The sequence below is a fragment of the Leptosomus discolor genome, chromosome 21, assembly GCF_034619465.1.
Source record: "Leptosomus discolor isolate bLepDis1 chromosome 21, bLepDis1.hap2, whole genome shotgun sequence".
NCBI lineage: Eukaryota > Metazoa > Chordata > Aves > Leptosomiformes > Leptosomidae > Leptosomus > Leptosomus discolor.
In genome coordinates, this window is record NC_141411.1 from 2492875 (window position 1) to 2510436 (window position 17562).

Below are 17562 nucleotides of genomic sequence, written 5' to 3' on the forward strand. Positions count from 1 at the left end.
AGGGATTTTCTCAGCCACCTTCCTCAAGCAGAGCCCTTGTTGAAATTCAGTGGGGAGAGTACTTATCCTTTGGAAGGATTAGAGGAATTGAAGAGTAACTGCCATTCAATAATCCCGTGTAAGTATCTAATCAACCATAATGTAATTACCAGAAAGTTTTAAAAGGTCAAAAAGGCCTTAGTGCGACGTAACGTGAAAAAGAGAAGGTTCCTCCCTTGCTTGCACAACGTCTCAAAAAAAGAAGTAAAAGAAACGGAACGTATCATTTGACTCTATTTTTCATAGTCTGCTGCTGTCCATTAAAAACTCAAGAAATAGGCTGAGGACAAGGAACACAACAGCGCACTTGCAATTACTTTCATTCTCCTATAGACATCAGCTGCCACCACACACAAACACCTGCTGTAAAGGAGCAAATGCATCCTGCTCGCCAGGTAACACGCACGATGCTGCTCCCTCAAGCGCACCTTGACATGAAAGATCACAATATTGAGCACTGTTCATTTTCTAGCAGTCTGAACGGGCTGCATTGCACGGACTCTCTGTATCGGTTAAAGCAATACAGAGATGTTGAGAAGTATCTGAACACTCTTTCCTCAAGACATGTCAAAGGACTGTTAAGACCAGAGGGAAAAGCCAACGAGGCCTCCAATTACTGCTGGCTGCACCTAAACAGATTTTAATTTTCAAGTCACACACTACTCACATGACTCTCTTTTAATATAACAACTGACACCACTGAAGGCAAACAGGCAGGCATGAAAGTACGCTAGGAGCTTTTTTTTATCAAAATTGTTCCTCTTCCATTTCTCTCTAAGGCAATGCGATGGAGGATGAGTTTCCACAAAAGGATTCTTTAGAAAGCTCAAGTCCTTCTGCAACCCCCTTCTCTAGGCCCTGCAATAGGAGGAATCACTCTCCAAGATCATGACACATTGCAAGGGGGTGGGGAGTGGGGGAAGAGAAATTGCTTTCCAAGTTAGAGTGGCAATGTTTTTAACATGTTAACTAGCAGATGTTACAGAGATTGACAAATCTCTGAAGACACTAGGCATTACTATTTCATAGGAGTTTCAAAGCTTCCATATCGTGTTTCTTCAACTGGAAGAACAGATTCTTAGTAGAAAAATACCCTCCCACACTGTCCCACCTTTTTTTCCAGGTGGAAATCAAAGGGGGAAAAAGGGGACAAGGCTAACACAAGAGACTTCAGCTGCATTTTCTCCTTTTTCCTGAGAAGGACAATACATCCTTTTATTATCTAGCATAGTAGGAATTCTCCCCAGTTTTTCTTTTAACAGTAGTCTCTCCTCCATGGTGGATATAAATTTGTCTTTAGAGACTTGTTCTTGATTATGTTTGGCATTGAAGACCCAGAGGGTTTTTGCTTATTGAACAAAAGTTTCAAAATCCACACAAAACTGAGTGGGTTAAAAGGAGAAAAACAGCCTGAACTTAGACCAACAAATCCAATTGACCACTTTGGGGAAAATCCTAAAACACTAGAAGAAGAAAACTACTTCAGAAATCAAAGGTAAGGCAAGCACAGTTATCCACAAAGAGGAAAAAAGCCCCTTATGTTAGGCACAGTCAATAATAAATTCATCCACCAAAAGTAACAGCTAAAACTTTGTATTTCAGAAGGGCCAAACAAAAACACGTGTGTTGTAGCACTTGGTTACCTTCTTGAACAGGCGCCCCGAATCTTCGCTGACCTGGACAAAGCGCGGGATGATGTTGTTGAGATAGATGTCACTTAGGGTGGTGTGATCCCTGCTCTCCCGCTTCACTTGATTTAGCAGGAGATTCCAGCAATTGACTGGTGATAGCACATTCTGATCCTTCCTACAAAGGACACAAAATAGAAACAAGAATTGGATAGGATTTTACCTGAGATGGACAAAATGATTCTGTTGATGGTATTCTCTATCTACAAAGGCTAGAAACCCAGCTATGAGACGTATGGATTTGCTGAGGGAGAGGAGAGCAGAGGAAGGCCATAAAACGGCTACTGCACATACAGAAAATACGCCCTCAGTTGCACATGACTACATTCCCATGGCCATGGGCTTTTGTCCCCCAACAAACAGATCAGGCAAATACAAGCTACAGTATGCCAAATGTAGGCTCTAATTTTTTCTTTTGAATCCGAGATTTTGTGCATAAATTACAGTGCCTGAGGGAGAGCAATGGCTCCAGTCTCTGACAATAGGTTTCACGGCGCTTTCTCAGGCATTTGTGACTTCACCACAACAAAAAGATTTCAAGCGTCCAGTTAGCTAAACAGCATCTGCATAGGAAACCAAATGTTATGTTTCATGTACCAAAACAATTATGTGCGAGCATCTATATCTGTCCTGAGCAAAAGAGAAAGCAACATTCATACAAGCAGCTTTATTTTCTCATCTTTGAACTTTCTCCACCTTATTATGTCTGATTCACTCTGCACCCTGCAAATAAGCAATACAAAGGGCAAAAGGGGAGATGAGAGGAACCTCAGTTTATTCGGATCAACATTTCATCTACTGAAAGGACCAAGTCATTTCTTAAGGCACCATTTCATACGAGATGAAAGCAAGGACGTTAGCAGTGATTTTGCATGGTCCTCCAGCAGCCCTGCAGCAGTGTTTGGAACAGGCAGATCGAGGTGTAGTCTTAACTACATCATTTACTTCTCTCTAGATCTGTTCATCACTTGCTTACAGTACAATAATATTTATACAGAAAAGAATAAGTCAGATCTCTGACAAAGCTCTTCTTGACTATTGTACATGATTGTATCTGATTTCTTTCCTCTTAAAAAAATGCAGTTTAATTTCCATTGAAAAAGGGAATATTCTGTACTTAAAAGGACAGCAATCTCTGCTGCAAGAAATGTCTGACATTGTGAAAAAGCGAAAATTAAGCCATGGCAGATTTTCATTACCCTTCTCATGACATCAGCGGTTGGATTTGTAGTGCAATATCGGTAATTTTAGATAAAAAGGAACAGTTACAGAAGCAGCTGATCTTGATGCTTTGTTTCTTTTCCTTAAAAAAATGAAAAGCTCAGGAAATGACTGCAGCTTGTGATCTGGACTGCTTCAAGGTTTGGAGCATGTGTGTGTGTAGTGGGAGGGGGTATAAAAAGGATTCTGAGCTTTTGGTTCTCCTGGTGTTTTGAGTGAAAAAAAAAAAGTGAGAAGGCATAGATTTTATTTTGAGACAATATTTTCCTTCATACTCTAGTGTCCTGTATTGCAGATACTGCTGACACGCAAAACCAGATGGAATGATCAAAATGCAGAACTGCACAAGGTTGAAACTGCCAGATGTTAAACTATATAAATCAAATAGTTGCCCCCCGATCTGCAATCAGGTTTGCAGCACACTATTTGTTTTGTTAATATGCCAGCGAGCTAATTAGCGACTGGGAGACCCGGCTAACAGCACTGTGAATCTATGGGTACTGACCAGGCTGCAGCCAGCCCGCGAAGGGCAGGTGAGGAGCCGTATGCTCTGACTCCTGCCGAAACGAAGACAAAAGGTGCCACACAAGAGAAGGTAATATACACCTTAAGGCTTTTTTGGTGTGTTTTGTTAGGTGTTTTTTGTTTTGTTTTTTGTTTTCTAATTTAGGTGAGTGAAGGAACACCACCCAGCTTTCTCCCGCTAAAGAGAGGGCTGGAGGAGGAAAGGCATCTCCAGAAAGAGGTCCTCCAAGGCGCAGTGCTGGGGTGGAGCTGTACACACCATCTGGAGAGCCACCATCGCTACCGACAGACAAACTGCGGTTCAGGTAGAAGACAAGCTTACAAAGGACGGCATTAAAAGATGTTAAAAGTTGGTCGGTTTCCTCCTTTACACCAATGACGTAAAGTACTTCCCACACCGAGTTAATATTTGCCCTCTAAAGCTGGAAGAGCTACAGCAAGTGAAAATTCATCAACTACCATAAAAAGTTTGGGAATGAAACTTAGGAACAAAAAGCCCAGACTCTCTGCCCGCTGATCTTGTTCTAGCTGTTCGAAATCTTGCCTCAAACCCCTTAACAGCCTGTTACTGCTTCATCACTTTGCTGCTTCACTCTTTTTCCCAAGAGCAGCGCAGGCGCAGATCTCCAAGCAGCCAGCAGTCCAGCTGCGCACACCCTGCTCACTCGCCTTCTCGGGCTCTGCACCAGTCATCTGCACAAACTGCCAACTGAAAACTCGGCTGTTTCGGTCCTTAGTATCGCCCATCGCATTCTCCGTCTCGTTCCCGATTTTTGATATCCACTCTGCCAACAGCACCTGGCTGCTCATGGATGCCCCCACTGAGGCATCAGTTCAAACCTGCCTGGGAGAGCTGTGAGCAATGAGGACCGAGGGTTACGACTATAGACAAGAACACATGCAAGGGCCCAGAGAGCAGCGTGGTACCGGGGCCTTGCTTTCCAAAGAAAACTGAAGCGCCAAATGGGAACCAGAAGAGATGCAACAGTTAACTGGACAATTCCCAGCTGTCCAGGCTGCCCTACCGCAACACCCCAAGCTATTCTAAGGCAGCACATAGCACGAATACCAAGAGCCCATGAAAAGCATGGCGAGTAAAATTGCTGGTGTCTAATGGCGCCAGATGGGTTGTTGACACACTCCGTGTGGTTAGACATGAAAGGCCATCCTGCAGGAAAAAATAATCACAACCCCACATGCTTCCAATCTGTGACCGGGATTGTCACCTTCGGGTCTGCGCAGCGAGCTCCGCACCCCAAGCTCAACCTCACGCAACCACAGCTCTGCGCGCTTCAAGATTTTTCGTTTAAATTCCTTTAATTTCTGGGTGTCTGTTGGTTTCACTAACCCCTTCAGTACCTTGTTAAAATGGTCTGTCTTGCTTTTGCACAGGTTCAATGTTTTCACAGTGAGGCTGAGAGGGAGCAAGACAAAAACTCTCCTTCATTATTTGTTAGTGACAATTTTCCTAGCACTGCCAAAAGCAGATAAAGGCAGGCCTTAAGACAGAAATTAAACAGAAAAGGAAAGAGGCAGTTACTTGCTTCAAACCTTCCAAGTAGCCTTTAAGACTACACATATTAACTGTTAAAGCACCTCCAAAAATGCGGCATTTTCTGGGGTGGAACATGGCAACAGTTTTCACAACACAGAGCAGAAGTTATACAACTGTTTACAACAGACTCTTTTCTATCATAACCACAAGCAGATGGCAGAGAAGCAAATTGCGATTTTCATTAACCATTTGAATTCTCAAAGGAGCTGGCAAATATACTCTGCTTCCAGTTTCACGTCACCACAGAGGAGGGATGAAGGAGGAAAGAAAAACATGCAATAGGGGCCGCTGGGTATAACAGAGTGAGCTCGATTTCCACAGATTCTGCAGAATGACTGGAGTCAGTATTCACCCTTAAGTAGTAAAATCAATGAGATCAACCCAAAACTTTAGGACCTGGATATGAACTTTCCCAAAGTGCTGGCGATTTCACATTCACAACAACTGTTTGACTCAAACTTCCCCCACAAGGAGAGGAGGAGGAGGAGGAAAAAGATGCCAAGATCCAGGTTTATTTCAAGCACTATTTATACTCATTTAAAGATCGTGTGATGATAGTGAATCTGGAGAGTTTATTTAGGTTAGCCTAAATTACACCAGATCACAGCAATCGCGGGTGTTTGGGAGCAGGAAGAGGAAGTTGTGCACAGATTTTTAAGGAACCACAAAGTATGAAGCTCTGTGGTTTCTCGGGTGTTATCTTGATCGGGTCCTGTGCAACTTCCACTTCAAAGGTTTCAGTCAGTCTCAAAAGATCAGAAGGGAAGATTGAGTCCCAAGTATCTGAAACGTCTTAATTAAATTACTCATTCATACAAGGAACTCGCAGACAATTTGAGATTTATCTGCTTTAAGGCAAGCACGAGAGAGCAACAAAGGCCAGCAACACTAGTTGGGCACTGCAAGGTAACCCCGTTCAGAGCAACAGCAGAAAAATTATCTCCAAAAAATCCTCCCCCCCACTAGATTAAAAAAAAAAAAACAAACCAAACCAAAACACACCCACAAACCAGGAATAGGAATATTGGGTTTCTGTAAGGAGCACAAGATGAACGAATGAGTCAGATGAGAACAAAAATATTACTAAATAGAAAGAGAGAAACATTTAAATTAACCTGGGGATGTCACATCATCCGTGTGAACAGACTCCAACCATCCTTCCTTCAAACCGAGGTTTCTAAAGCAGGTCTCCTGGTGGTAAACACAAAAACTGAGGTTTCCTGTTCCACCTCCCTGCCCCCCAAAATACCCAGGATCGGTTTCCTAGAGGTGTGCAACAGACATTCCCAGACCTGGTAGACCCCAAAATGGTGACCAAGATCCTGGCAGCCGAGAAACCGATTTATGTCCCACTCTGCGGAGCAACCTGCACGCTCTGCCCTGCCCTTCCCATCCCGACGGCAACCCGCGGGCTCAGGTCTCTGAGCTCTACAGGGTGCATACTCTGCAGTACTGACCGCGTGCCCAGCTCACCTGAACTACCTGCTGATCTGAGATACGAGGTGAAGGGAGAGATGAATAAGTTATTTTCAGATCTGTGCAACTGTCAAGTCCACCCTGCAAACCGTCAGAGCTAGACCAAGTGTTAGAGCAGAAGCATAATTGTTCCTGTATATACTTTTTCAGACCTGTCTGAATTTTGTCCTCTGCAGCATGCTCCATAAAAGTCGCTACAATCCTACCAACCAACCCAGTGCAATACTGGGATCACTGATATGATGAAAAACATCATGAAGACCTGCCCTGGGGTTTTAAATCAATTTTCACTGGTCATGTAGCCCTACCTGGTTCAATGAGGTCATTGAATAAATGAATGCTTCATGCTTAGAAAAATCTTCCAAATGTCGTTATTTGGAAGACTCAGGAAAAAAAACAACCACCGCTCGGGACTCAGCTCCATCAAAAAGAATCACAGGTCAAAATACCCTATGACAATATTTATAAATTAAAATAAAACACCACCACCAACAACAACGTAACTGAAGTCCACGTGACCCAAAAGCTTTTGTCGATACCTCCCTCACAGCCTGTTACCATCTCTCCTTTAAAAAAATCATTTTACTTTTAAAAAAACTAAAGTTGAACTTCTCTGCAAGCTGCTCATTCAAATCAACCTTTGATTTCCTCTTAAAAGTCTTCCTGACACAGCTCAGTATTAACGGCAAATTTTGAGAATTACAAGCATGGACATACACGCTGCTCCCTGCCCTCCTCTTCCAAAAGATTCCAGTTATGAACATCTGTTGTTTACAAGTGCTCGGCCTGAAGGTTGCCAGACTTACTCTGCATCTTCTACTTCAAGGCAAAGGCTGCCAGAAAGCCATCTGAATTTCATGCTGGGATATCCTGGACATTCAGCTCTCCAGCTGACAATTGCTACTCAGTATCCTACTTCCAAAGATTACCTTGGTTTAAAATATGGCCTTAAAATAGCATTGCCTTTTCATTTTTCTTTTTTTTTTTTTTTTCCCTTCTTTCCTTTTTTTTTTTTCCCCATTTTCTCCCCTGAAAGGAATCACTGAAGGTTTGCCACAGTTTTTATATTGTTAACGGGTAATCTGAATAGGCAAATGCCTTTAGGACAAATCACAAACAGGAGAATTGAAGTCTGGAGTGAAAGGTCACAGGGTTTCACTGCAGTGGGAGAGAGCAGCCAGACGCACACCCAGCGCTGCTGCCTCCAGGGACCCCCGACACCCACCAGGCAAGACGGAGACCTGCTGAGCTGGATGCTCCGATTTATCTGCTACACAAGAGACCTTTAGTCAGGCAGATCTTTAAGGAGCCATGACTACACCAAACTCATGACCAACGAGCTCTTGTAACAGCTGGAGTTACAAGACTATATAATGACTATATAAAGAGTAAATAAGAGTATACAAGTGAAATGCATTTTTTTTTCCTCCAGTCCCTGTATCTTGCGCAAGGATAGTTACCAACAGGTACTGAAGAAGCCTTACCAAATATAGACGTTTTTGTGACTATTCTCTTTAATAGTCTGTTCTAATTGAAAAAACATTTTTAAAAGAGACTAGGCAAAGTGAGGTCTAACAGCCATGGTAGAGTAGTTAAAAGCAAGTAAAAACTTGGGCTACATCCAACTGTCATCAACTCATATGTCACCTTGGCTAAACCAATCTGTTCCCCTTCTTCGAAGATATAAAATGAGAATAGCATACACCTACCTCTGTAAATCATTTTAAGATGCTCCAGTGAAGCTAGCTTCAAACTGTGCAATGTGCGAGCACCCCCCAAGTCCATCACAGCTATACAGTTTGCTGTCAAGACCCAACCACCTACATTTCAAAACCCATATGGAAAACGTAGCCACCTGATCAGCTTACCCTCTGATGCAGCCACATCTAAGAAAAATAAACCCCGTGCAATGCATTCATTACAGACCCCACACAAGCCTGCATTGCTCACTGCTCTTTCCTTTAAGTGGGTGTTTTTACGAGCTTGGAGATGGATGGTGGAGTAAGCCACACAATCCAATTTCAAGGGTCAGACTGAAGCCTCCTGCCCTTGACAGCATTCCCTTAAATGAACACATTGGGAGCAACTCGGCAATTACACAATAGCTATCGAGTATGAAAGCGCATGCAAATTACAGGGTTACTGCCTGACAGATTTCCTCCTTGACAGTGTGTTATGAGATCTAAAAACGGCAAGTGACATGGTAAGCAGTCACTGAATGATATGGTACCTTCCGACATAATTATCATGTTATCGAAAGAACATGCTATTACTGTGTATTTATAGGGTCACAGCCAGGCAATTACAGAGTCGCCACCCGCCTGTGCACATCTCGGAGTCATGTAATACCAAGCTCCTTAGGAGGAGAGATCTGATGGTTGGCTTTGATCAAATGGTCTTCTGGGGGCTTCCGAACGAGATTACAGCTTCAGCATCTACAGAAAGACACCAGCCAAGTTACTCTTCTCTATTCAGACAGAGCAGCGTTAGGGATAGGTAACTGTAATTGGAACTGCTTCCTTGCTGATCCCTGTGGTATTCTGACACATTTCTGAATGTTACAGCCACAAATGACTGAACTAGTAATAGATGGAGCTACCCAGGACAGACAGCTTTACAACTGCGTGCCACTGATGTGACAAATACTGCCCACAGACCCAGAAGCCTTAGAATTGAGAGGTTTCTTTTCCCCTTAGTCCAACTCTTGACCAAATTAATAACTTGTACATTTAGGATTCAAACCTTGCAGGGGTAACATTCCAAGAGCAAGATGCTTTCCAGCCAGGAGCTATCTGCTGCTAATATAAGCAAAATCAGGAACCTGAGCAGCGTTAGCCCTCTCTGCAAAGTGAAACGGATGCTCAGTAACAGGTTTCAGAGTATTTTGGGCAATGCCCTGGACTTGAGCAGAAAAGCACAGACATTTAATTCAGAAATTCAAGTGGAAGTTTTATGTGCTGATAAAACCACCTTTCCAATTCAGGCTACACTCAATAGCTGTGATATTTGAGGTCATTCTTGTCCAGGTACAAAGTTATAAAGCCTATCTAAAGTACAAACAGCCCAAAAACCAGGGGCAGGGGTCAGTGAGGAAAATGCATGAGAACAAACAAACAAATAATTCAAAAAAAGCTGCAGTACCACATCCAGCACATTTAATTCACGTGCAGCATGACACCATGTAGGATTCTGTTCGACTATGGTAAAAACTTCCACATAGAAATCTCGCTCTAAATCCCAAAATAAGAAGTAAGCTATATACAACTTTCCCAACACTGAAAGCTGAATACAAAAGCGTTTCTGATGGGATGTTTCATATCATGTAATATAAAGGATACCACCTCCGTTTTCACAAGGAATAACAACAAAATAATCTGAAAAAGACCAGTCATAATGCAGAGGGAAATTATAGTTTGAGACATTTCTTCAGTGCCAGCTTAAAGGCATGTGCAGAGTATGTGCAGCTTATAGTTCTAAGAGCACTTTCACTGTAAAGAAAAAGAAAAACACCTAAGAGGGTTACAGCCTTACAGCTACACAGAATAACTCTTCCCCAGCCTGTCGAATAGCTGTGCTCGGGAGTCATGCTTTCCCGACAACGCAGCACAATGCACGTTTTAAGTGAGAACGAAAGCAAATGGCATCAAAGCTGTACGGAAGGGAAACCAACACGATGCCTACTTAGTGGCTTTCACAAAAAGAATTTCTAGCAGAAACAGAAAGCTGATATATCCCCAAATCCCTCCAAACACAGCAACAACAACAAACAAAACCACAGATAAAGGCCTGACCCAAGCAATGCTAGAAGTGACATTGCACTATGGGCGGAGGCAGACCCAGATGGATCCTCTCAGACCAATCTGTCCAAAGCAGAAATGATTCAGATCCCAAGGCTGCTTTCGCTCGGCGTTTTCCCCAGCTGCTACCCTGACAACAAAACCTGACAAGCCTCTGCACTGCCCAGATGTCAGCGAGAGGAGCCCCGTGGCTGCAGCTTTGTGCTGGCCACCTACTCACTGGGCTGATGTCTCCATGCCACGCAGCCTGCACCAGCCCCTTCTTCACCCACAGGTCCTCTCCTGCATCCCCTTCCTGGGAAAAGCACCTGTGTCCCTTCTCCAGGCAGGAGTCAGCAGTAAATCAGAAGGCTTCGAATCCACGAAGCCACATTCGATGTGCTTTAGTCATCCCAAAGCAAAAAGCTAAGCAGGGAACAACCCAAGCAGTAGGGTCAGACCCACCTGTAAATAATGTTTCCAGCAGGTGAGACAACTGATTATCAATAAAGGCATCTTGAAAACTTAACTGAGGCCCACCAGCTTAGTATTAAGGGCTTCCCCCCGCCCCCTGCCCCCCAAATGGCAGAGCTCCATTTGGCAGTACTATTGGCCTTCCTTCTCTACCGTTTTGAAGTGATAGCAGCAGAGATGTAACGCTCTTAAACCCTACACTGAGTATGCACAGGATACTGAAAACAGAGAGCTGCAATGGCAAATTACAGCATATAACAGATTAGAAACAGTTACTCTTAAGACCAGAGGCACTGACACTGAAGGAAATCCTGGCTTTGTCCATTAGATCTGGTGCACAGCTTTGCCCACCTTCCCAAGAAAATTACTGCTTTTAGACATGCCAGTTTTTACCAATTCCCTATTGACAACATAAGACCTGACAGGAACTACTGAAATGAAGCTAGCAACCAGGCTACGTAGAAACGTGAAATGGGTTCTCATTTAACACAAACTTGGGAAACATTTGATATTCAGAACAGTGCTGGTACCTACATTCATGATATCAGCTCTCTTATTGCTTTTATATCCTTGAGACCACATCTACAGGTAGAAAAAGGCAAAAACAAAAGGCAAATACTCTACTTGAATTGCTGGTCTTTGGTGCTCCTAGTTTTAGCCAGGAATCTCTCAGCCAACTTCTCCAAATTCCTTGAGTAATCCATCTCAATCTCTGCCTTCTTGCGGAAGAAATCCTGCAAGTCCTGCAGTAACTGGACCCGAAGCTCACACTGTTGGTCAAGGCATTTCAGCTGCTCTACCAATTGGGCACGGATCTCTGTAACAAATAAAAGCACTAAAGATTAAACAAGATCCCATTAGAGAAAACACCATAAAAATTCTACAGTAAAATCTAGTTAAAAATATGTTCCCTCATTAGTAATATGTCAGCAAAGCTCCATTATGATTAACTGTGTCTGCAGACAGAAAATGATTGTGATTGCCTCTCGGATGCACCGGTCGCAGGCAAGCCATCCAACAACCTGCAACTCGGTGCACAGACCCACACGCAAAGCTTTACTGCTGAAGAGTGCATCAATTACAAGTGTCAAGTGCATTTTTGGCATCAAGAAGAAGTGGTCACTGCCTAAAAATGTACTGAATCTCAGTCTGGAAAAAGGACTGAAAGCTGCAATACCCCACGTCAGCTCAGAAAATCACTTCAGGGAATTTCTATCGAATTCTTTTGCAGACTACTCTTGATGCAGAAACAAGACATTGTGCATAGTGAGGCGCTCCCCGAAGGCACCAATTTTGGATTATTCAGTTAGTTACTGAGTCTCCAGCTGTGCAGCTCTCATTATAAACCAAGCCATCGAGACAGATAAAGACACCCCTTCAGAGAGCCAACATGATGGCCCTTTGCCGTTAGAGAATTATTTCCAGCAAGACTACTTTTCTTTTTAAAATATACATCTAAAGGATGCATAAAGCACACAGATAGAGGTGTTAATATTACCAGTATGCGTAATTATTACTAAAGATATCTATTTGTATTAACACAATATTTTACAAACAGTTTTCAAACACTTCACAAATATGAAAAAACTTCTCACACCAGCCCTTTAAGCCAGGGGGTTGTTCTTATCTTACCGATTCTGAATTTGAGGGACAGAATAGTGAAATGACTTGTTCACAGTCAAACAGGGCAAGAAAACAGAGCAGAAGCGTGTCAGCCTCTTGGTGTAAAAATGCAGAAAATATTCAGTGATGTAGCTAGTAGAGGTTATTTGGCTTTTATAGAGGCAGTAAACTCAGTATGAAAACAATAAAATATGCACTTTCATCTAAAGGTCTTTGAGCACTCAGACTTTAGAGATGCCTGCTATTGCTTGACTGCTAGTGCTGCTCTTTCCAAAGGTTTTCAGAGATGTGTTGTTCCAAGCTGAATTCAGAATCAGCAATAAGTAACATCCAGGCCTTCAGTCTGCACAGCTCTGTTTATACCCACGCATCGCGACTGCAGGCAACCTCAGCTTTGTCACCACAATTGAAGATGGGCAAGTATAATTTTCCAAATCAATTTTTTAATCAACTACTTCATTGCTAATTCCTGAGATATGTAACAATAGAGGCCAGCTTGGCCTCCTCAGTATGCTTGTCCCTTTGCCCAGACAAAGCGTACCATCTGGACCTCCGAGCGCTTCACTCTTGCCATGCACTACGAGTTATCTGTTGCCTTGGATTGTGCTCACATCTGTGGGAACAAACGGTTTCAGGGGGTCCAGGATTTGCAATGAAGAAAGCATGCATCTTTATTTTAGGGACTCCAAAACCCAAAACATGTGTATACAAATATGGCTCCTAGTTAGGCTTGCCAAAAAGAAAAAAAATCTGCAAACGTGTGGGGTTTTCAAGCTTGAAGATGACCTCGATTAGCACTCTAATTTGGTAGTACCACTTCTCTGAGACTGTAGTACCCAGGGGCTTCTGCAGCTTTCACTGTGAGGAGAAAATACAGGCAGCAAGGTCATACCACAGAACGAAACGTCGTCGTCAGAACTGTGTGGGCAGAGCTGGTCAAGTTTCTTTTTTTTTTTTTTCCCCTCAGAAGAGATTTTTAGAAAACGGAAAACTTCTGTCTCTTCATCAGGAAATGCAACTACAAGCAAATACACAGGCCTTGAGTTGTCCACATACTTCTTTAATCAAAACCACTTCAGCACGCCCGTTTCTCCGGGCCCAGGGAAGCCCCAGCCACACTCCCCTCCCCAGCCCGGGCAGCTGCAGCAGGAAGGGTGCGGGTTCACCCCGGGCAGGGACCAGCACCACCCGGTCCTCCTGCCAGGGCGCTGCAGAAAGGACCCAGAGGGAGCTATGAGGAACCTCCACCCTCCAGCACTCGCAAGGGCACAACCCTGGGTCCGCAGGGAAGGCAGCACGGGGAGGCAGGAGCAACGCTCGGCAAAACCTGCGTATTGGGTTCCTTGCAAGTTTGTGAGATTTGTTTTGTGACATTTCTTTGTAGTTTGCGCGGTTCCGACTGGCAAAAGTATTTCAGAATTAGCAGGGGCTGGGAGGAGCACAGGGAAAGAACAAATACTTACACACATTAGATCTCCCAGCACTTATTCAAAAATTTGCTGGTGATGCTCAACATATGCTATATACATCTTCTCCATTCAGCTCGGTCCCCAGTTACAAAGCTACTAAGAGATTTGCAAAACTCCGCACGAGTGACAGCTTTAGTCGCGTGCAACGCAAACAAGACACCTCCATTTGACCTGTGGCTTTGTCATTAAGACTTTCACGAAGAAAAGGTGAGGTAGCCAGATGAGAATAGCACCAAAATGCACTGCAACGTAGTGTTTCCAGCGGCAAGGAATCAGTCTGCCGAATCCTTAACCTAACGCTCATCTGCAGGTCTGGCACTCAAGAAAGAACACCCTTCAAGGAAAGAAGTATTAGAAAGCTCTTCCTCCCTTTGTGTCTTCTCCTCCACCCTTTCCCCAACAAAAGGGATGGTCCCAACAACTTCACGACCTTTTTGTAAGTCATTGGGCAAAGACACTAATTTTAATAAGCTGTGGCTCAGTGCCTAGACCCAGGAAAAGGTATCGCACAGAGAAAATACTTGAGCAGATTCAGTGTTTTCTGCCAAGTAGATAAAGAAAGAGGCACAGAATTCAAGTGCAAACATCTTCCTTGTATATCATGTATCCCTGTGCATTTACAGCTCGATCATCTGCACAGTGTTGGTCTTCAGAAAAAGCCAGCTACTCTATCAGCATGAACAGTGAGCACCACATTTAAAAAGGGGATTGGGGTAGGAATAGAAAATACCAGATACAGCTCAGACAGGTAATGGTGGGGCCACGTACCCTCCTCTGTGCTGATGGATCTTGTATGAGGGCAACAACCTGGCAAACATTCTCGATTGAGAAACTACCTCCAGGAGAAAATGTAGAAATACGAGGACCACTTCCAAAAAACTAGTAGCTCTCAAAGACTGGAAGATCAGCAGAGCACACGTGTTTTAATTACAAAACTACAACGAAGCTCAAGCTCTTGGTTCTCGAGGTGGGATACTTCACACACCGCTCTCCTGCTGAACAGCGGCAAGAACTAGTAACCTTTTCCTTCAGTAAGAAATACAATATCAGCACTTTTTCTTTATAAATAAACTCAGTGTTTTTTGAAGGGAACAGTGACAGCTGATCGGGCTGCCCGCAGGGGAACAATAAGCTATTCAGCTCCAGCTTATCGAGGCTGTGGCGCTGGGCTGGAGAAGGGCAACCTTGCTCATCTTTCAAAAACACACCACACAGTACTTTGCCACAAACTAAAATCAAGAATGCAGGAATTTCCTGAGGCTTACTGGGCTTTCTAGAGTATAAAGTGTCTGCTTGTTTTCCCATTGCTTACACAAGCAAAAGATTTTTTTTTTTTTCGGACTTACTCCGAGAACATACCACGGCAGAGCCAGAGGCTGTGCGTGCTCTAACCCGCGGGTCACCGAGTTACACAGGACATTTTTATGTCTGCAATCACAACCACCACTCTAATTTTGAATTCACTGCTTTCGCATCTTTTAATTTACACAGGTTATTAGGTTAACAGCCACTTTAAACACCAAAAAGCCTTCCACCTTCTTTCTTTTTTCTAAAACTTGTAGACCTCAGCGATCCCACCCACTGTGATCACTGAAGACAAGGAGCAGCCGCCTGAAGACTGTGCTCCTGCTGCCAATGCTGCGAGTGCCTGAAGGTGAATAAGCACGTTTAATTCAAGGTCAAGATGCCTGTAGTAGAATCAGGATTAAACACCAGGTATTACTCTCACACTAAGCCTTGCCCTTTATTGCAGAATCCTTGCTATTGGATTTCAAGCTCACGTGGCTGACAGCTCCATAATTAAAAGATCCCTAGTAGCAACAGAAAAGTTTTCCGTCCGTTTAAAACAAACCATTTATTCACTTCCATCACCAGATCACAAAGTCACCTAGGTCACAGAGGGACAGAGCATTGTATAACGCTAGACAGTTGCATAATTTTACTACTATTCTTTGCAACTACCTTTTCAACATTCCCTGTAGCACGCAGCAGGCAGGCATGACTAGTTTTTAATCAATTCAAAGGGTAAGGAAGGATCTTGTACCTTCTGTATTTCAGTCACATTTGTCATTCTCAACATTTATAATCTATTTGACTTTTTTTTTTTTTTCCCTTTTTAAACTCTGAAGCATATAAAGTGTTGATAGGCATGAATGATACCGCATTATCATGAAGGTAATTGTCCCTGAATAAATGCTGGTATTTAAGCAATGGTGTCTCTTCCATGGAAAGGTCATCGCCAGTTGTTTCCATCATAGGCAAGTTAAGAGACACCCTCGCTTTAAGCTACTACCTTACCTGGTCATATCTTTGAAAAAAACTGGAGGATGTTCATGAATTGATCGTTCCTGCCTGAAAAAGCCCGCTAGTTTACACTAGGTGAGTGCGCAGGTGGCTAGATACATTGATAAATACGAGGTCCCCAAACACTCCTACTCTACAATCTTGGGAAGGATCCAGTAAATGAAATGAATAGTAGGTTGTCCTTAATTTTATAAACTGATACTTTTTTTTACACTTCAGCATATAAGAATTGTGATGCAATTATGGGCCTCTACAGTGGGGGCTCCTCAAAGTGCACTGAACAGGAGAGGGTTTCTGCAAAGCTCCTGGCAAGAATCTGCCATAGAACAACAAAAGCAGGCCGATATATACACTCTGACTGGAACCATACCTTGCTCTTCTACAGCATGCAATGCTCAGGTTCTGCAGAAGAACTTACCAAAATTATTTTTTTAGGCTTAAGCGTCCTATAAACTAAAGCTGGAAGTACAGAAACAGATTTCTGTACCAACTTGTTCATTCTTCGGTAGGTCACGTACAGAGCTACGAGGGACGAACTCAGACCCAGGAGACCTCCTTGCCCAGTCATCTCATGCACTCCGAGCAACGTTCCTGCTCCAAGCAGGATCATCTCCCTAGGCAGGGTTTCAGCTCTTGCCAGCGATGGGCTTTAACTGCTCTAACTGGATAGCAACACGGTGAATCACAGCCTGCACAGCACAGAGCACCAGGAGAAGGCACAAGCAGCCTGCGCTGCTTTCCAGTATCTAGCTACATCTCTGTGTTTCCGCACTGTAGCTTTCTCAAGATGTTCCCACCCCTATCCCAAATGCCATGCTGTATAAGAAGATGACAAGCTTGGGAAAGGAGTGGGATGACAACAAAACAGAACCACCAACCCCCCCAGCTCCCGCCCAGATTAAACAGCAATCCTCTCACCCACACAAATCCGCTCCAACCAGCGGAGCTGAACTCCAAAACCGTCCGTGCTTTCGCCTTGACTTAGTGGTCCCCCATGGCTGCTTTGCGAGGAGCGGCCCCCCTCCCATCTTAATGCCACATAAGCTCAACACAAGCCGGAGGCATGTCAAAATCAAAGCAAAACAGAATCAAAACGTGAACGGGAAGGTGGAAGTCAGCAGATTCAAAACCTTCACGTGTAGTTCAGTCACCCCAGGCTTTTCAGGACCCGTGCCCAGCACATAAGCAGCACTGGAAGAACCAAGCATTAAACTGCATGCACATCTCTAACACCAACTTATCTTCCAGGCTACTCTGCAACACATGAAAGACAACGCAGCCCAAAATGAACAAAATCTCTACTTCATACAGAAGACCAGAGCAGTAATTCTAGATCTTTTACATTAACACAAGGAAAAACTTTTTCGCTGTGAGGGTGACAGAGCCCTAGCACAGGCTGCCCAGAGAGGGTG

The 17562-nt window shown here is 43.7% G+C and overlaps 1 protein-coding gene across 3 annotated transcripts in view; it reads right to left on the reverse strand.

The window, feature by feature from the left end:
- The window catches only part of SRGAP2 (SLIT-ROBO Rho GTPase activating protein 2), a 105792-nt gene that overhangs the window by 57953 nt on the left and 30277 nt on the right, over positions 1–17562 (reverse strand). For all 3 annotated transcript variants that reach the window (XM_009947877.2, XM_009947876.2, XM_086476696.1), the window contains exons 2-3: positions 11379–11571; positions 1683–1845 (exon numbers count right to left, since the gene is read on the reverse strand). In XM_009947877.2, the coding sequence (XP_009946179.1) occupies positions 1683–1845; positions 11379–11571 (356 nt within the window). The remainder of the gene's footprint in view (positions 1–1682; positions 1846–11378; positions 11572–17562) is intronic.